A 21,128-nucleotide genomic window follows, 5' to 3' on the forward strand; every position below is an offset into this window, starting at 1 on the left:
AGCACTGAAGGTAGGAGGAGTAATAAAAGAAGAACAAGAAGAAGAAAATCCCCAGCAAAACCGATCTCCAAACACTTAAAAAAAAAAAAAAGAGAGAGAGAAAGAGACAGAGAGGAGCGGAGAAGGGTGTCTCTACTGCTACAAGAGCATAATTGAGTGTTCTAATCTGTTTTCATGAATACACATGAAACCTAACTTTTATCTGAAATAAAATAATACAAGTTATCAGTCTTTCCAAGTCTGGAGGGGAATCTAAAACCCAGACATCTCAGAACAGGGGGAAGAAAGGAAAGAGGATGGGTACTAATCAGAGGAGGACTGCATTAAATAACATTGGTATTATGAGGCAAACCAGAACAAATTTAGGAGATGCCACAATTCAGGTTGCTTGGGTAACTACAGCTGGGACTGTAATGGGTAATGACAGCACTGTCTTCTTACAGTCACGTGTTGCAGAGCAAAGCCTCGGTTAGCGCAGTGTTGAACGGCAGCTACTGGGTGTTGCATGAATGGCCCTGTGCTCTAGAACAGCAATCCCAATTCTTGAAGAGAGTGCAGAGCTATTATCTCATGAGCCTCTCTTGATTTACATGGAACTGTGACTTTTCAAAGCAGTTCAGACGTTTACTGTGGTCAGCTTCATCTCTACCCACAGATGTCTTTCTGATAAGCTAACAGATACACACTTAGATATAATAGGTTTGGCTCTTTTTCAGTCTTCCTACTCTGAGGGCTGTGGTTACATACACTGTCAGTTGCATGGGGCTATATGGAGCAGGGTGTGAATTCAACTGGCCCATCAGCCTTGGGGTAAGAAGGACTTCAGTGCAGGAGAAAGGCTCTTCCATGGTCATGCAACCTGATTTATTGGACCAAATGTTGTTCTGAATTGCCACATGCCATCTGACATCAAGTACATTAAATGGAGCAAGAAACAGGAGAGAACTGACTCCTTACCATCAGGAAGAGATACAATTAAGGCAAACGAGATCTAGCCCTTCCCTGGTTGGTCATAAGCCTCATTAAATTAGCAGAACAGTCCAATCAGGAATATATCTGTATGCCATGATTATGATTTTTTTGGTTTTTTTAAAGCACAGGCATTCTCATTTTGGGTGACATACATCATATTTATAATATGTCTAAAGTATGCTACAGGTTTTGGAAGCTGGAGCTGTTCCTCCATTACAGGTTATTCCATCTGCCATATAAAGAGAAACACAGAGTTAGACGTACAGTCATAAATGTCCTTCTCAGTGATTACAAGATTTTTTAAACACTTTAAAGTTATCCATTGATCAGTGTAGGTTATACCTATAGTGCCCATATCTAGAGCTGCTTGCTGTGCAAAGTATTCATATATGTAAGGCTACTCTAAAATACAGTTTTGGAGTTTGTAGAAACCTTCATTCAGATAACAATTACTTAGGAAATAATTCTTCTGAAATTTTCCAAATTATAAGGAAGCACTTACTTTTGATGTTTTAAATTAATTACTGCAAGTTTTAAACTAGTTTTAAATTAATTACTGCAAGTTAAACTGAGATTAGACATAAGACATCTCTAAGAATTTCTAAACTCTATCATTTGATCATCTGGGCTGTTGGGATTTTGGTACAGTTTGGAAGCAATCTCTGTGGAGGCACCAAGTTCTGATGGATGTTTGCCCAGACACTTGGGAGAGGCCAGGAGAGCCTTCTGCTTCCACCTTTCTGAGAGTCAATTCCTCAAGCTACCAAACAAGCTTTCACCCCAGTGCTTGCTGCAGCTGATAGATTTCAGCACTACCCAAGCTGAGCCCACAGAAGAAGTAAAATGGATTTGACCAAAATTAATTCCTGTTAGGTACTACTTCTACTACTCCTGCTGCTGCTGGTGGTGCTACTGCTACTTGCTTCTAGGTAGTACCAAATCTGGTCTAGAAATGGGATGAACTGAAATTCCTCAAGTGTTGTCCCTAGGAGGGTGTTAGTTTTCCTTAACTCCTTCTGCTTCATGACCCGTGGTCTAGGACATTGGCCACAGCTGCTGTGTACAAAGGGATGTCTCCTTCTAGTTTTCCAGGGAAAAACATGTGAAGGACTTTCTGCTGTACCCAGTTGCATGGGTGCTTGTGCTGAACATAGTCTCATTAGTTTCTTAGACAGTAGTTGGTAGGCATTTGAGCAGGTGGCCTTTTTGACAGCCTGTCATTGGATCAGGTTTGAAGACAAAGTGTCTTCAACCTTGCCAGTTGGGCAAAAATGAAGAAACTTATTCTGGGCATCTGACTCTTTGCCCTGTCAGCAAAGCTTGCTGCAGATTTGTGAGAGTATCGTGTAAGTAGGTTTTTGAGTTAAGAATGAAAATGTAAGTATTGTTTCTGACCTTTCTTTGCAGCCATCTTCTCTTCCTCTTTTTTCTTCTCTTCCTCCAGAGCTTTCATTTTTGCATCATACTCATCAGCACGAGTCTTCCACTCATTTCTGTTGTTCAGCAGCCCATCCAGCATAGGTTGAATTTCCTCATGGAAACGGGAAAATTCCTGAGCAAAACACACCTGTCAGTGCAACGCAGCACCGAGGCAGTGCTTGTCCATCATATCTTTGGATGTAGCCCAACACCTTGCCTCCCTGGCTGGCTCATGCAGGGAAAGCATTAATGGCACAAAGAGGGACCACATGTCAGTTCCACTGGAGAGGGGCAGCTGTTGTGTCCTCTACCTGTACCTCTCCCCATGGCCATTGTCGCTGCATTGGGATTCACTCATCTGGGATCTGAGCCCCTCTTGAGAAGGGCAGGGTGTGCAAGGATGTGCTTTGCTCACCTTATAGACAAACGTGCACACAAAGTCGATGAAACCCACTTGAAGCTTTGGAAGCTCAGCAGCTTTCCTCCGGTCCATCATGGGCTGTGGGATGACACAAGTTCACGATGATTTGTGAGAGCACTTCACAGAAAAACAGTTCCCTGTTTTCTCCCCAGTACTGCCTCATTACATCAGCCTGGCACTTCTGACATGCTACCCCTTCACAGCCCTCTTCCTCTGCTGCACAGGAGTGAAGTGGGCTCATTTCCTTTGCCATTATCACAGAAATTTTAGGCAGCTCTTTCAGTGCCTATGGAGTTTTACCCTTGAGCTTCCCAACTGAACACCTGAAAGGAGGCACATGTGTATAGAGTGCTGAACAGGTTGTCAATTCCATAAAACATAACTGAACATGAAATTCTTGCAAGGCCTTGCTGCTCACTGTCTCTGTGGGTAGAAGGGGTGTATGAAAGTCGACTTAAAGAAAACTGAAAACACACAGGTGGAAGCTACAACAAGGAATGACTTTCAGTGCCAAATGTGAGTATTTGTTATTATGGCAGAAAGCATATGTTAAGAAACACTGCTCTGCATTTACCAGAAATAATTTCTGGACTCCATGAAGTGTGTATTTTCAGTTTTTAATCGGAAACTCTGCTTTCCTCTAAGATGTATGTATTTAACTTTCCCTTTCTCTTTTACAAAGTCTCTGGGGATACAGTCACTCCTTGCTGGTCCATAGCCAGTGGGATACATCTAACTATATGGAAATCTGGACAAGAGGCTCTGTCACAGAGGGTCTTCCCTAGCTGAGTACCCACTTTCTAATGGATTGCATCAGGCATGGTGATTTCAGGAAGACTCACAGCGCTCTGAGAGCAGCATTGCTTGCAATAAGCCTCTGCTGAGACTTGCCATCTGGACTGAACTGTGTGGCTCTCACGTGGTACTTACAATAGGCTGTTGCTGAAGGACGCTTATTTCTAAGTCTCCTTGCTCCCAGAACTCAGCTGCTACCAGGAGAGCAACCTATATTGCCATGGAGGGAAAAAGAGAGTTGAACACTGACTTCAGCTTACTCATCTGATGTGCTTCAGGTCTCTGCCATGAAGCAAATCTCACTTCTAGCCCCTCTGCCGCTTCGTGTCCAACCCCAGGCTCAGCCTTTCTCCTGGGAAGGGCAGAAGCGGTGAGGGGATTGCGCCTGTGTAGTGACAGCTCTAACAACCTCATTGCACTGGAGCTCATTAGTCCACTGCTTATCTGTTAGGAAATGTTTCCAGTATGTTTCCCTCAAGGATTTGCCTCTTGTTCACATGTGTGGTTTTCTTTTTTCTCAGTTGTCCTATCTCTGTCCACAGGAAGGTGGGCGGTATGTCTTCTATGCTCCTTTAAATTTCAATGTTTGTTACTTAGCAATTGTTCAAGTACAGTTCATGAAGGAACTCCTTAAACAAATCAAACAACTGACAACTAGGCAAACAGTAGGTATTGCTGAATAAAAAACAACTCATTTGTTACATGCAAAAAACCTCACTGTAATCCAAGAAGCTAAATACTTGTGGGGGTTCTTTTTTTTCTCATAAATGTGAATTTTCTACAGAATTCACAACTACCATCTTGAAGATTGGTTTATCCATCAAAGCAATAATTATCCTAAAGTCCCTTTGGTAGCTTTGGTAGGAGACTTTGATTCGGCATCTAGGCAGCTCAGAAAATTGCATTACTTTGAATTATAAGCTAGAGAAATCTAACAGTATATCAAGCATCTGACCTTACTCTGGACTTCCCAAGGCTTTGTGATTGCTGACAAGTCACAGGCAGTCATCATCATGGCCCTAAAAACAGGAAAGAAATGTTTCTTCTCCACAGCCTGCATTGTATCTCTCACAGGATCCCCATCACTCTGATAGGTATCCCCTGGTCCCTGATGAAGCAATAAAGATGGGTTGCTGTAGCAGCCTTGGCTCTGACTCAGACATTCATCAAGGACTGCTGTCTTTGTTAAAATGGATCTACACTAGTGAACTGCTTCCTTCTAGCACTGTGATGTTTGCTAATTCAGTGACTGCTGGGCATCTGTAACATCTTTGGCTCCCTTGTGGTAATGTAGCAGCACAGACTGCTGTGAGGTTATGGGTGCCCTTCTTCGTCCTCGCAAAGCATCCTGTAAAGGATCTCTCTTGTCACAACAACAGCATTGTGCAACCCAGACTGGTTGGCATTGGGAAGAACAACTAGTAGACAGGATTCCCATAGATCTGCCATTGCAGCCTACCCCAGCTTGTGACCTACAGGGTAGTTCTGGTAGGACTATATGGCCAAAATGGATCCTGCATCTTGTTAGGAGCATATGACCAGAAGGACACTCCAAAACCAGTCACCCATCTGGATGGATAACTACTTTAAACCTTTTTCCCCTTTTTCTCCAGATAAGGTGTGTATCACGTGCTGATTTTGTGCTAAGTGCATTGCAAGGCACATTCTGGATCTCTCACCAGGATGGCAGAGGTGACCACATCATTAACTTTTCCAGAGCTGATTACTCACATGACAACCTCTTTCTTTGTCGTTTCCAGAGACAGGTATTCAGTCCAGGCAGTCATGTTATCGTACGTCTTGGACTCGTCAACGATCTTTTGGAACATTGTTCTCTTTCTTTGAGGGGAAAAAGAAAAGAAAAAAGCTCCAGCATGAGGAAAATAAATGTGTTAAAAACAGATGGCTGCTCTTGGCATTGACAATGCTTCCAGAAGGGTTTCCAGCAGTTACTGTCCTGGTATTTAAGTTCTCAGGGAAGCCCCCACCAAAACCATGCACCATCGCATGCTTCTTTAAATAGGGGAAATTATTGTAAATAATTTAAAAATAAGTTAGACATAAGTGAGACATGAGAAGGAACTTGAATGTTTGTGCTACTGCAAGTTACATCAGCTGAGAAATGCTGTAACATTTACTGGGTGCACAAGCAGGCTTTTTGACTGAATGTTAAGCAAACTGTGGAAACCTGGAGCTGGCTGGAGTATTTGTGAGACCACCTGCCTTTACATACTTACTTAGACCTTTTTAACCTCATTTATATACTTAAATGTATGTAGCATATTCTGGGCAGACTTTATACACAACACAGCCGTGTTTTGAGTGGCATAAAAACTGGGAAAAAGTCTGTTGTTACAATGCCAGCAGAGAAGAAATTTAGCCTAGATCCACAAAGGCACTTGCACACATGTTCTGTCCATATCTTTTTGTGCTGTGTCTGATCTCAACCAACCCTTTGCTGGCAGACCATGGACCAAGGAGAGCAAAGACTGGTTCGTTCCCATCTGGTAAGCAGGTGGTGGTATCTGTTCATATACCCACCCTACCTCTGGAGTAAGAGGAGCGGGTATTGCACCCTCCCTCATATTCCTTTTCTGTGGACTGTTTATATTTTGCATAGTCATCTACAGTGCAAAACACAGAAGCAGTCTCTGGACTCAGAACTGCATTTTTAAAGCACATTCTGAAAGTTGCTGGCTAATTAGGAAGTCACATGTTGTGGACTTCTGGTGTTATGTCCCAGGAAGTCAGCATATCTGCTCCAAGGTGTTTGGCACTTTTGGCTTTATGAAGTGGATACTGATTTGAAATGGGTGAGTTGTTATTCTCTCCCAAGAAGTTAATTTATATGTAGTGCTGAAGTGCTAAGTCACAGACATCTCTTTCCATTAGGGGATCATATAGCACTGCCTTGTTGGAAATACAGGGTTGAAAAGTCGTGTATGTGATGTAATAAGTAAAAGTTCAAAATTCTTTTTGGTGATTTGAGTTCTCCCTGCCAGCTCTGAGGTCAACATTAAAGGCAGCTCCCCAGAGGCAGCGTCTGTGGGGAGGACTGCCGCACCAGGGGCTCTCAGAGCACGGCATCCCTTTTTGTCTTTGTAAAGTAGATATAAAGGAGGGCCTCCTGCCCTTCACACACAGTGTAATGTGGCTGACTTACTTGAAGTAGAGTGCCAGGTCAGTTGCTATAATGGCAATTTCCATCAGGTGAATCATGTGCTCATGCTGCCTGCGGTTGAGGTTCTGACATATATTCAGCGACTGAAAGGCAAAGGAAAAGGAGCTGCAAAATCCAAGCACTGTGTTGGTGTGAGTTACTGACCATCTCTCTTCCTCAACTGTGCTAGGCTTGGGGCTTTTTAGCTTTTTTTTTTTTTTTTAATTTTTAAACAGCTTCAGCTTGCTCCCCTAAGGTACAAGGTCTGTAAGCCTAGAAAGCCCCAGATGCCTTATGTTGGTACCTAGTCTCCTCTTCTGTTCACTGAATGTGGTCAGTGTCCTGAAGAGGGGGGGGGGGGGGGGGTGTGTGTCAGTCTTTTCCCTGTCAGAGGAGCTACAGGAGGACAATCCTGTAATTAATGTATTCCTATTGGTTCAACCATATGGCTTCTGAAGAAACCAAGTCATCCATTTAGGGAGTCTCTGGGTACACAGGGAGTGAGGCAGCTGTAGTTCCCCAGGTATCCAACACAGAGAAAGGTTTTGTGCTAAGCTGACAGCTTTGTTGTTGCTGAAAAACTGAAAGAAAATTCTTCATGTCCTTACATTACAGTTCATTACCAACCTCTTCAGAGAGCAGGAATTTTCCAAATTCCAAGTGATGTCTCTCTAAAATTGAGGATCCATGAAGTTTAGCTAAAGGATTTTGAGATCTGGTTGTGTAAAGGAAAAAAACAAAGACATTAGTGCAGCACTTAAAAATAAACATAAGTGTCCCATTTTATATTTTATTTTGTCACACACACAAGTTCAACTAATTTTAAAAGTTCTAGGAATAATATTTTTAGCACCTAATGACTTTGGTCTAATAACTAATCTAATGACTTTGGGACACAGCTTATAACTATTTGGCACCATTTAAACTGCAAGTTTCACCAAAAACATTGTTTATGAGCCTACTGTTATTACTCAGCATAGTAAACTTGTTTAATTACCGAATAACTAAATTCCTGAATATCTGGTAATATGAGCAGAAAAAACAACAGTCCTTCTACACTATCCTAGCTGAAAAGCAAGACCTTCTTGTATCCAAAAGACCAGCCAGCTTCACTTAGATTTTTCTAAATCTCCAGAAAAGTGCAAGATAGTACAGCCAGCAAACACTGCAGAAGAGCTGTGAGTACCAGAGACTTAACCAGTCAGTGAAATCATGCAACTGTTTTTCTGTAGCTAGTAACTACCTACTGAGAGGAGAACCCTCATACTCTTAGGTGCTTTGTTTCTGCTGGTAAAGGCAGTATCACACATGGTGCTTTCTCCACAGCTACCTTCCAGCAGAAAGTAAGCTTCTTGTGTCCAGGATGCTCCCGCTGGCATCCTGAGTCTCTCTGATGCTCAGGCCACTAAATGCCCATGCTACACTTGTTCCTGTAACGGCAGCAAGCGTTGCTTTAACCAAAGGATGTTCGCTAGGGGGTAGCAAAAGCCCCAGAGAGCACCGTAAAATTTCAGTTTCCCAATGGCCAAAGCACAAGCTGTAGCGAGCTGAAAAATGAAGTTATTTGCAAAAGGAGGACATTTATTCCTTGTGTATAAAACAGAGCTGTGCTGGTGTTTGGTGTGACCACAGCTTGACCCAGTTCTATGTGAGAGCAACAATAAATGGTTAGAAATGGTAGGAAAGTGCTTACTTCATTTGGTAAAGGTTGTTGGTTCCCCTGTGGTCAATATCATGGCACAGAGCAGCAGTTACCATTGCAAGGGCTTCGAGGTCTGTGTAGTAACGCTTCAGTTTGCCTGTCTGGAGGGTGAGAATTTGCGTGTTGGCTGTTAGTATCTCTTATGGGAAAAGGTACTGAGCTGTGACTGCTCCGTGCTGGGGATCTCCTCATTGAGACAGTCCAGGAGAACTGAAAATACTTATATAGCCAAATGCAATACATGGTTTGCTTATGTTAAAAGGGGGAAGCAGCTGGGAATGAAACATGTCAGGTTTAGGTAGGTATGCATGTTGTGAGTTCATCCTTAACATCCACTTAAGGCATATGGACACCTCCCCGTGCTAGGAGTGACAAACTCCTACCCTACACCAGGATTCAAAGGAAGACCTGCATATCTCCAGGGCACAGCAGAAGACCCACTGTAAACAAAGTTGTGCCAGGGATTAGCTGGGGTGGTGGTACCTTACCATCAGGAGCGTGAACATGGTCTGTGCAACGTTGAAGCCATGGCGCCAGTTGTGGTAAGTTATCTTCCGGTAGCCTTTGCTGACAGAGTACACAAACCTTACTAGAACCTGCAAATTGGGGAGAGGGACGTTAGTTTGTGCGACGAAGCTGCTGCTTGCTGCTCTCGCAATAAGGATGCGCAGAAATCAGAAGTGATGTTCAGACCAGCTGTGCAGAGGTGGCCCCAGAAGGAATCAGAAGCTTCCCTGGTGCTGCTTTTATGGGTCAAACCTAGTGCAGAGCTACAGGGGACACTGAAATACAGCTCTCCGCTTTCTAGTATCTTTCTCCCTCTCTCCTTTCTTTTACCCCTACGGGTGAATATACATTTTTTAAAAATCTCAACTCAGAGTGGCAGCCAGGAATGACTGCTTGTCACACCTGTATCGAGGCCAGACATTGCCAGTACTTTTAGACCCGGACATCCGGCAAGTAGGAAGGACCAATCCCCCCACCTCCCTCCTACTTCCCAGCCTGCCTTCCTGGGTGAAAACCCTTCCCGCAGTTACCCCCAGGCGCCACTAGATGGAAATAGACCTCACATGATGTGCTGAAAAAAATCCCTTCGGCGGGCAGAGAGCTGCGGCCGTGCCAGTCCCGCAGGTCCTGGAGGGGCTGGCCCTGCGGCAGGGCCCCTTCTGTACAGACCCGAGAACAGCCCCAGGCCTGCGGCGGACAGTGCGAAACAGAGCGGGACATCTTCACGCTCCAAAGCTGTTCGTAGCCACCAGGGGCTTTGAGAAAGGGTCCCCTGCCCTCAGCAAGGTGAGGGGGGCTCGGGACAGACGTACTGAGGTCTCCCTGTGTGCCCCTGTGAACCCCAGACCTCGGCCTGCTGCGTGAGCGGCGCAGGACGCGTGTACGGACACCAGGCGCAGGATCAGTCTGCCGGCCACCCAGGATGGGAGCCCTGGGTGTTCCCAGATCCTACCTCCTGTGGGATCTGGAACTTCTTCACCACACCAAGCTCGTAGTACATCTGAATGCCGCACTTCACCAGCTCTAGCTCGGTGCAGTCAAAATCGGAGAACCTGAACTCGTAGATTTCGAACTTGGTAGGCCCCGGGAGTTCTTCCTTCTGTAAGGGAAGTGGGACAGTTTGTTGCTGCGTTACTTATGTCATCCCTAGAAACACCTGGAGTGCGTTTTGCTTCATAAAAATGTATCCGTCCGATGCTGCTGGGAAGTTTTCCTTTCAGAATGTGACACATAAATAGTCTGAGATGCAGTTTTTCATTATAAGCCTGTGAGAGGGGTAACAGGGAGGGCATTTTTGGCCAAGTGCAAGAAACATTGCCTGCTTTCTGATAAGCACTGTTCTTGTACAGACTTCTTGTTTGTTTGTACAAACTTGCCATGTCTTACAAACTTTCGTATTTACTCTGGAAAACAAAATGTGTGACAAGTCAAGGTGGCTGATGTGTTTCTAGTTGGACTTCAAACCCCTTGAGATAAAGTGGCAGAGAGCAGGTACTCCCTAGGAGATGGGGAAGGCATTCACTGCCACCTGATAATAATAACAACCTCACATTCACACAGCAGAGGAGGGCAGGGTGTGCTTTGCCTTCACCCTTCACCAGGTGCCCTGTTGATGCATACCAACGTGCCAACACTGGGAGCTCTTCCTGCATCCACCCAGGCAATACTTATTTGTCAGGGCTGTCCATTAATCTATTGCTCTTACCAAGATGCTTGCCAGCTCCTCTTCCTCACACTCACTTGGCTCCTTTCCCAGCTTTTCTCGTGTTGGCTGTAAAGAACATGGACGTGTTAAAATGACGACTAAACCCCAATGGACTTTGCACTGTGAAGCTTTGGACCAATCTAGGACAGCTGTTATATGCAAATTGTGTTTTCTTCTGGGACCTTACTTCTGTTTCTGGTCTTTCAAGCCATTCTCCCTGGCAAAAATGTTCTCCCTCTCCCTGATTTTGGTTCATGTTTCCTCCACTTGTAAATGTCTCCCTAGAGACAGTGTCCCAGCTAACCAACCTAACTCCACATCCTCTTCAGGGCTCTTCCAGCCCTACAACTGTGCCATGAGTAGCACCTGTGTGAGTCCACCCCCAGGGCTGGCTTTGCTGAGGAAATTAGAAAGGACATGGCACAACAGCATGATGAGGTGGACAACAGGCCACAGTTAGAGCACAGCTTTATTCTGCCGCTGTGCAGTAACCAGGGCCCAAGGTGCTGCCTTGACCTGTGTCTGTGCTGTAGGTCATGAGCCAAGCTAGGACACCTGTGGGTGTGCTGCATGTTTTGTGGCATTACCAGAATTTCCTGGATTTCATCCTTGTCACATTTCACGTGGTAGAGCACCATATCCTGAGCAATATCCTTCCGGTTCTCCAGCTTGTTCATCTTATCATAGGTGTCTGTGTTGAGTACAGACCAACCCAGGAACTGCGTCAAGGACTTGGTGAGGAGAAAAGAAGGAAATGATGAAATAGCCAAAACATGTGCTCCTCAAAGACACAGAAATATAACACTGAATGACACATTTTTAGAGAAACACAAGCTTCACTGTGGCTACAAGTCTAGCAGTGAGCAACTGTGTGTATGCCCCTGACACTCCTCAGCAGAGCAGCTCCCCAGCTGTTGAACTTGCCCAGTGCTCCAGAGTATCCATGCTGTGGGGGTTGGAAGACCCTCTATTCAGTTCAGTGTATGTAAAGCTATTTCTGTGTTGTTGCAAGTGTCTTCATACCTGTGGAATGGCTGGTGCCATAATGGTGACAGCAGGTCAGGAACCCATGTACCAAGGGAGACTAAAGTGGTCCCATCACCTTTCACGTATGTTCACTCATACCTTGTGTTTGCTCTCAACTTTTTTGCTGTCCAGCAGTATATTCAACCCCTGCCCTTTTTTTTCCCCAGTCTGTTTTGTTTGGTAAGAAAAACCTATTTCAGGAATTATTCTTATTGATAACATGCCAAGAGCTGAAAAACTTAATTGGGTCAAAACTAACACTGAAGCATCCCTAAGCAAAAAAGTCTTTCCTTACAGCTGCTGCTGGTGGATTCAATAGCTAGACACTCTTTGTACCTTAGCTACACAGACAATTCCTGTAAAATTCCTCAAGGCAGTTGCCCAAGCAGTGTGAGCCAGCTGTCATGTATGTGAACATGTCAGAATGGACATGTTAGTTGGTACATTATAGCTGCTCATGTTTAGTTGCCCAATCCAAGAGTGCTGCAACAAAAATGTAAACACAGCTGAGTTTCCAAGGCTGAAAAATGCACAGTATTTCTTATAGTTCCTTTCAAAACATTCAAGCTTTTTCCTCTACAGGAAACTTGAGTAAGAAACTTAGCTGCATAACACTGGGAGATGATGTACAATGAGCAATAGTGACCTCTCTCAACCACATGAACTACTTCCAGCCACAGCAAGGAACTATACCTCCATGAGGGTCTCATCCTGTTCATCAAATGGTTTCCCATCTTTTCTGTTATAAAATGTGACGACACCAACAATTTCTTCCTTTTTGTTGACTATTGGCATGGAGAGAACGTTTTTGATAGTCCATCCTGATTCATCTAGAGGACCTTCCTTGAAGCAATAGCAAGCAGAAAGACATCATGTACTTAATGCATTTTCTAAATACATCAGCACTCTCATTTTACATTAAGACTACAGGCTAAAGAAACATTTATATGCCAACATATTTCCAAAACCAAAATAGAATCATTGATGGAACTAGAAGTTTTCACTGTACCTGAAAATTAAACATCTCATCTGCAGCTGCATTCATGATGTTGCAAATCTGAGGCAGAGAGGAGTAAAAAAAAAAAAAGAAAAAAGCTTTACAATATAGGCAATGAGAAGTTTAAATACAAGGACGAAAAAAATAATTGGTGATGAAGCAGCACTAGTATGACTTCATCTCAGAAAACCACAATGAAGCCTAAGTACTTACAAACCCACTTTCAGCCACATAGGTTGGCAGTCCAGTAACTAGTGCCCAGTGATCTGGGGTAGGATTTCTGAAAAAAAAAGAATGCATAAGGGAAATCATGGATATGTGTTTACTGAAGAATGATCATGGAGCTGGTTGCACTATCCACATTTACTTGTTTCACCCTCAGTTACTAAGCAGTCCTGTTACTTTCAAAGGGCTCCTCTTCAAGCAAAATTTTTTCACATATGTAATTACTTTTTCTTCAAGGATTTAATGCTGAATAACTCATAAAATATCACAGCCTACTGGTATTTTAGGAAAAAAACCCAACTCCTGGGGCCATGTATCAGACCTTCAGCAGGGAGAAAGATAAAAGAAAGTGCCTGGCTCAGAGTGCCTGCCAGCCTGAACTTTTGAACACTGCTGTACCTAGGCAGTGGTGTCTTTCCTGCAGCACTTACACCCATGCAAAGTAGTGTGACCACAATAGAGCAAAACCCATGTTGTGTCAAATTTGTTCAAGGAACCTAAGGCTACTCCAAAAATTCAGTGGCAAGAGGAGAGGCTGGTTTTGAGAAAAGGGGAATTTTAGCATGGTGTCAAGAGCATAGGAAAAGCCAGGGATAGCCTTGAGATGGAGTCAGTGACTGGATGATAAGAGAGAAGCAAGGAAGCTGGAGGACAGACAGGAGAGCAGGAGTCACCATGAGAAATCAGGAGGGCATAGTGAGGGGCAGAGCTGGGACACAGGTGCCCCAACATGAGGGCAACATGGATAGGACCACTCGCAGGCACAGAGAAGGCACCAAAGAGGAGCAGTGCCCTGCCCTGGCAAGGAGAGTAGCAAAACTGCAGTTCACTCATCCATCTAAAAGGAATCCTTGGTTGCAGTGACTTTCAGAGCCTGACCTGCAAGCCAGGATCCCAGTGCCCCAGAGGAAATCTTTGACCCACAGAAATTCTGGTGTTCTTACCAACATTTTACTGGCGCTTTGTGTATCTCCTCATGAGCGCCTGTAAATCATGAGGAGCGCTGGTTTGAGCTACAGTCTGTGCCAGTACCTAGCACACAGAAATGCGGCACTTACGGGATGACTTTAATGTCTTCTTTTCCATGTAATATGTAATCAATGACCTTGTAAAAGACTATTTCCTGCAAATAATAAAAAAAAGTGGCGGTAGAATTAATGGTGAGGCAATCCAGCCAGACAGGAGAGAGTTTAAGAAATGTGGCTGTCACGTACTCTGCCATCCGGGGTGCGTGGTCCAGAGTAGGGGGGAACTTCTCCCAGCAGAACTGGCCACAGGTCAAAAAATTCCTGGTTTTGAAATGAAAGAGACATTTTTTTAGAGTAGAAAAGTGCATTCTACCTTGAGCCTCAAAGTAATCACTGCTTTACCAGGTTGGTTTTGGTACTGTGTCAGCAACGCATGAAATGATGAGACTAGGTTAATACTAGACATCAGAATGATATATCTAAATCAGGAAATGTCATGTGCATTATATGGCTATATATAGTAATGTATTGCCTATGCACAGGATGCTGCTTCAGTGAACAGCACAGGTTGTCAATACTTTACATGTTCTTCATTTTCCAGGGTGTGACTATAGGGCTGATCTTATTTCTACTTTGCTGAAGTTATATTTCCCCCCCTCCCCTTAGGCTATGTTATATTGCTGACCAAAGTGTCTTTAGCACACTAATGATCTTTTAATACACCTCTTCACAAGATAGCATGCTATAAAGGCTCTGGGAACATGGTGGAGATCCAAGTTCATGGTAGCCTTGGTCTGCTTGACCATGGAATAGAGCAGAACTCCTGTAACTCCCACATGAAGCTGGCCAAAGCTGTAAACAATCAGGCCAAGTCAGAGCTGCAGCAGCTTATGTAAGTTTTCATTTTTATGAAGCCAGATTTTAGCCAAAACCCTGGCCAACACACACTTGGATGAGTTCGTGGGGAAGGTGGCTGCTTTGCTGCTGAGGGTTTCCACAGCTGTCACACTATACTTCTGACAGCCACAAACTTTGTAAGGCTTATTTTGCAGGCTTTGACCAGGATTGTTGTGGTCAAGTTCGCACTTCCTTTGTCTTCCCAGCCTGTCGCTCCTTTGACAGTCCCATTCCAATGACAAGCTCTTCCCTTTCCCTTTCTTTTCTTTATCCCAGGCTTTTCATTTGCACGATGGAATAAAACCAGGCCAGCTAAAGCAGGAATAATGACTCAAATCTAGCTTGCACTTCAGCTGCCCTGTAGTAAGATCTACCTACACACATCACCCCTCAGTGGATAGCAACAATGCAGACAGATGTGCAACACACATGTGAACACTCACCTTCTGCTTCGTCATGTCCAGGAGGCCTACTGAGTACCTGTCACAGTTCAGGTATGCTCTCACTGTGTAGAAAGCCTTGTGGAACTGCCTCTCAATGTCTGTCAGTTCCTCAAAAACCTTGTTAGCTGACCACAACAGCACCTGCAGGAAAATATCTGAACGTAAGCGTAGCCTCTTCCTGAGAGCTGGGATTCCCAAATGTGTTTGGGGTTAACAAGGAAAATGAGTTTTTATACTACAGTTCCTGAAAAGTGCAATAGCAACCTATACTGCAAAATGTAAAAGCATTGCTTATTCATATTGGGAATTATTAGGGACAGGTGCACACTGAGGAAGAGTCAGGTCATCATGGAGTGCTGTATAAAGGTCCAGTCTCACAAATATACCACAAAAAAGTAGAAAGGCCAGATAAAGAGATCGTCCAACTTACCTGTATACCCATAAGTAAAAACTTGCACCCAAACCCACTTAACACCACAAGTGTCTCAAATTCCAGAGACTGGAGTTGGAAAAATCCCATTTAACATTCTCATCAAAGCCTCTTGGCAGCTGCTTTGCAAGCACATCAGACTATGATCCTTTTCTAGGTGTAGGATTTAAATATTGCAGATCCCAACTGTAAAGACAGTGCTTCAGAAACACTGAGAGCAGCTACCTGACGCTGACCAGACCTGTGCTTTGAATAAGAAGTACTGGTAGATGGCTGCAATCAGAAACTATGCCTCAACTCTTCACTGGGCTGTTTTTGAAGATGTTTTTGGCAATTCTGAGCTGCATCTTCTCTCCTAATCTATAAATTGGGACAACTTTACTGCCCTTAAAAAGTCTGATGTCACTGGCCTCTGAGCACCCCTCAGATAAGATATTGGTGCTATACAAATCATTAGAAGAAAATGAGCAATGGCTTATTTTTTGGTATTTTAAAGCATAAGCAATAAGTATTGCTGAAAGCCAGAAGACCAGTGAGGAAGAATGAAAGAAACCCCTGAAGAATGGCCAGTTCATGGAATAATGTAAAGAAGTGGGCCAAAATGCACTACATGGTGTTCTTGTAAGACTTTTACACATTATGTGACCACAAGCAGATGGAACTGCGTTTGGACAAGCCGTTTTACTTATAGTATCCCCCAGTCTTTACAGCTGGGATCTGCAATATTAAAATCCTAGACCACCTTTGAGAATGTCATTTGCTCACTCTGTGCTTCAGTGCTTTTAAGTCTAGCACAGTGAACTACATTAATGCTCACTCAGGCCTTTAGATCTAGATGGCCAAAGGTCTGCCAATCAAACCACTAATGGAACTAGCAGCGTGTCCTGTGTCTGGTTCTTGCTTTACTCCCTTTCTGTAGGATCTGCTGATGGAGCAGTGATGTATGAATACAGTGCTCCTGAGCTCAGCCCCAATGCAGAACACCCTACAGGAGACATTAGGCATTTCTTCTCTTGGATCCCCAGTTTGTCTCCTCACTTCTTCCTGACCTTCCCCAGGACTACTGCTAACATCTCAACAGGATAAACCTTAGCTGGTTCTACTTCAGTTGCAATACTTGTCATTGCCATATGCCTGTATCACCTGAACATCGTTAATGGTTTTGATTACTGAAAAAATCAGATTAACATGAATTAGTAAGTATAAGTGCTGTCCCAAAGCTTCTAAGATAAGCTCTCATTCTGCAACCAACATTTATCCCTCATGGGAACTCCCACACGGAGACTAGAGCATGGCTGCCATGAAGCATAAAAGTGTTTGCATGTCTTCTTCAACAACAACCAGTTGTCTGCTGCCTCCATCCCAACAAATTTGAGTCCTTTCACAACTCAAGTCATGGAAAAGAATGGTGGCTGAATTTTTTCAGTTGAAAATAAAACCTCCTTCTGTGTTAATTTCTACTGAGGGATGCCACTACAACAGGCACATCAGAATAATTTTACTGCCTCTAATAAGAAATTCAGTGGCACTTTTAATAAGCAGATAAGGAAAAAACACCAGATTTGTGCAGCCTCTTGGTGCTGCTGGCTGAAGTGGTTGAAGACCCCAAGAGTGTTTCATAACCTGAGATCAACAAAACACTCGGAGGTCAGTCCTGCTGAAGCTGGTGCTCCTGCCTCAGCTCCTGCAGTTTTGCCAACAGCATCAGGAAGAGAGACTGATGGAGGACTCTGTGGATGGAGCAGTATCCAAAAGCAGATGAGGGCATCTCTTTCCTTCTGCTCTTCAGGCACAAATCCCTGGAGCAGATCAGTTACAACTTTGGAATCAGCAGGTGGCACTCATTTGATTTGGATATACAGCCCAATCTGCATTTTCACTCTTACCTGGCCTCTTCGAGTCTCACAATTGTGAAGATAACTCAAGTGATAAATTTTCAGGTTCAGTGAGGCAAAATTCAGGTACTTCAGGAAAAGCTGAAATGGCAAACAATGAGACTGAGTTGAATGCAGTAGCAGCCTCGTGTATATTGGATTTCATAACACCCCTTTAGCAACGTCATGGTAATTCCCCTGGATAAATGCTTTGCTTTGCACTGGTGTAAGATAAAGCTTATCCCACTGTAACTTCCCTGAAAGATTTCTGAGGTAAGCATCCTCATAATAAGCTGCTTCTGTGAGAGGGTGAGTCCCCTGTGGGGAAATTTGCACCCGTGGAGCTTCACTAAAGCAGACATCCTTTGTGCAGAAGAGTCTGTGTCACGTGGCAAAAACGACAACTGCTCGACAGAAACTGAGCTACTGACCACTTACTGTTTCATCAGAGCTGGTGAAGTGTGGGCCATTCAGCTTATTAATAGCCAAAATGACAGCAACTAAATCTTTGCCATTCAAGATGGGTGTCGCAAGGATGCTTTTCGTAGTGTAGTCGGTGAGCTCATCAACAAATGGACTGAACTGGGCACACTGTTCAATAAAGAATTTACAGATTAAGCATTTTCCATGATGCCAGTAGTCTTAAAACCAAGTATAAAGCACAGTGGCTCGAAGTCAGCTGCCTGGAGAAAGTTTTGCTTAAAAAAATATTGAGGAAGACAAATTAATTAGCAGAAAATTGGTGGTAAGGCTGTGGCTTCTGACAGCAACACATGTACTTTTCCACTTCTTGCAAAGATCTTGCAAATCACAAGCAGAGGTAAGAACAGTCAAAAGGCTGGTCATGCTCAGGTCCCTGGCATCCTTCACAGCATGTCCCCCATCGTTCCCCCTGACTTCTCATTAAGGCTCAGGAGTGAGCATAGCCCAGTCACCCTGCAGCACCGCACAGCTGCGGTTTGTAACCCAGTGCTATTCGCTACCGTCACTGGGAAGTTCACTCCTTCTCGTTTTCCTTCTGTTTTCACCTGGACCCTGAATTCGCTGTCAGCTTGCAGCCTCCATGAAGTCATCTACACCTCATCCCCCCTGAAAACATTCACCCAGGCATGGAGGAAACTCCCACATTGCTGGGCCTTTTTGCGTGAGATGGTAGATGGCAGGAAAGATATCCCCGTGGAGGATGCAGCTAGCAGCAGCAGCATGTGATTTCTTGCACTCTCCCCCTGCCCCTTAGAGTGACTCACCCCTTCTAGCCCAGGAACATTTTGGCAGGGGATGCAATGTGTAAATAGAATCACTGTGGACTGGGCTGCCCAGGGAGTCCTGCCTGTGAGGGAATGGCCATCCAAGTCACTGGGAGAGTGCTGTAGGGGCAACACAAAGGGAACTCAACCAGTTGCTACTTACGTGAATGTTGTTGTTCCCTATCCCAAAAGACACAAAGCAGAGAAAGGGAAGGCAGATGATCCACCACCTTGCCTGCCCAGGGCCTTATTGACACCATCATCACCTGCTGATAGGGAGTACAGGGGATGGTCTTGCTGACCAGAGACCTTCTCCCTGCCCAGTCGAGTAACACATCAGTTACAATTCCTTTTAGAAAAAGCCCCTCACCTCTGACCATATTCAGAAGACCACACCAGAAAGAACAGTTACTCCTTGATGCACCTTCTCTCCATACCTCCCCCATTACTGATCTCTGTCAATTGGAGTAAATCAAGCATTAAATCTCTGGGCATCCTTCAAAAGAATTGTGTTATGGCAATGCTGGAAAGCAGCAGAGTTAGAGTGCAGCACTTGGCTCACAGCACTGAAATCCTTCCATATCTTTTAAGAAATGCCTGAAGCCAGGGAAAGCTTAAGTCAAATTTTTATGCCTTTTTTTTTCCCTTCCCAAAAAATGGTCACAAAACCAAACTGATGTCTTGATATGTTCTGTCGACAACAAGGAAGATTTTTCTGCAACATTTAGATATGTTCATATTGAGCAACAAATGGACAGATGGTCTCTTTGTAACTAGCAAACAATAGAGTAATCCCAAATGCCATATGTGGGTCACAGGGATTTTAGTTTTATGTGTATGATTAGAATGAGTGGATTGTTATTGCTGCCATTCAGAGTTATATGATTCAGCCCAGGATTACGGGGGGTAAGTATTGTCATGAAGGCATAAAAATAAAACACTGAAATTCCTTGTATCCCTCCTGGTACTGCAGTATGCACTGTTGGCTGAAAGAGGGGTTTTGGTCAAAGCTTATCTCTTGCTGTTTCTGATGAAGACCACAGGTTGCCTAACCCACCAGCTCTAAGGTCCCAAACTTCTTCAGACACCAAACACTGTCAAATGCTATTTGTGGTGGAAAAATCTTTCTGGGTTTCCTGTAAAGGGTTCCTCTCTCTGTGCCAATTACTCATGGAATACAAATGTGTGTGGAAAATTCCATGTGTGTTCAGTGCAGATCTGACTGTATGTCTCCTCTGCTGGCCTGGTCGTAATTTTTCCTTGGGTTTTCTTTTTAATTAGACAGGCAAGGCATGACAGTGCACTTGTCTGTAGGCATTAACACCTAGTGTAACTACTGTGCTTATCTTCACCTTATTCCATAAATGAAATTGGAAGCAACTTACAGACTTGCTACTGGTGCGTTGGTTTCCACTGCACAGCCATTATATTGCGAGAGGTTTGACCACGCAACAAGATGTCCTGCTACCTCTTGACACCTTTGTACTAGCAGGCATGTGAACCTTTCTTCTACCAAGTGAACAAATAAATGGCAGGCTTACCTCACTGACATCCTTGATGTTCATGGTTTTCTTGGTTTGCGCAACGTAGCCCACAATGCCTATGTCCAGCGGATAGACAATCTCGCAGTCTGGGGACACCAGGCATTCCTCCAGGGTGCTTCCCTCTTGGATGTTGAAAAGCCTTGTTGCTAGTTCAGGTGTGCCATTTCTCTGCCTGTACATGAAAAGACTACAGCGGTCAGCATGAATAAGAGACCTGATTCTTCTCAAGGTCTTGAAAACAACTTTCTCCATGTTGATGCTTTCTTGCATGTCTTGGATCAACTCAAAAAGGATGTCACTCTCATTGTTATCCCAAGACTCTGTTCTTACTTTCTTCTCGAAGTACTGCTTGGCAAAAGCAGGGTTGCCATCAAGAAATTTCTCCACGTCGTCTTCACTAATGCTCATTGTGAACGCCCTGGGTCTTGCAGTAGGTAGTGGTCCAAGGATGTGGTCTATGCAAACAGCAATCTAATTTCTAATGTAGTTCCTAAATTTTTGTAACAGAAGGTGTTGCTCCTAGAATGACCAAGGGTGAGGTAATACTGCAAAGAGAGATTGTCATCAGGAAGAGGTATTCCTTTATAGCGCCGAAGGTGAGTCTGTGGGAGGACAGATCTTCTCAACCAAACAGATTAGATGACCTCTACAAGAGCTTTGGGTCAACTTTCTTCTTCTTAATCTAAATGCAAACAAAAGGCAAGTACTCACAATATCTGAAAACACTCTTCTTTCTCTTGATAAGCAGAACACTTAGTGGAACAACTATATTGAAGCAGCAGCAACAGGGAAGATC

The 21,128-nt window shown here is 44.1% G+C and overlaps 1 protein-coding gene across 1 annotated transcript; it reads right to left on the minus strand.

Annotated features, from left to right (window-relative positions):
- Positions 1-1,065: 1,065 nt before the first annotated feature.
- PDE6B (phosphodiesterase 6B) lies at positions 1,066-20,740 on the minus strand (the record flags this gene model as incomplete). The annotated part of the gene is made up of 22 exons (XM_084278318.1): positions 1,066-1,201; positions 2,368-2,524; positions 2,807-2,890; positions 3,743-3,817; positions 4,563-4,626; positions 5,339-5,446; positions 6,771-6,871; positions 7,395-7,482; positions 8,461-8,570; positions 8,958-9,065; positions 9,929-10,075; positions 10,682-10,747; positions 11,269-11,412; positions 12,401-12,550; positions 12,717-12,764; positions 12,918-12,984; positions 13,988-14,052; positions 14,144-14,218; positions 15,238-15,378; positions 17,554-17,643; positions 17,980-18,132; positions 20,330-20,740. The coding sequence occupies 22 exons, from the start codon at positions 20,738-20,740 to the stop codon at positions 1,143-1,145; spliced, it is 2,511 nt and encodes an 836-aa protein (XP_084134444.1). The 3' UTR covers positions 1,066-1,142.
- Positions 20,741-21,128: the final 388 nt, after the last annotated feature.

Source organism: Gallinula chloropus (assembly GCF_964237585.1).
Source record: "Gallinula chloropus genome assembly, chromosome: Z".
Lineage (NCBI taxonomy): Eukaryota > Metazoa > Chordata > Aves > Gruiformes > Rallidae > Gallinula > Gallinula chloropus.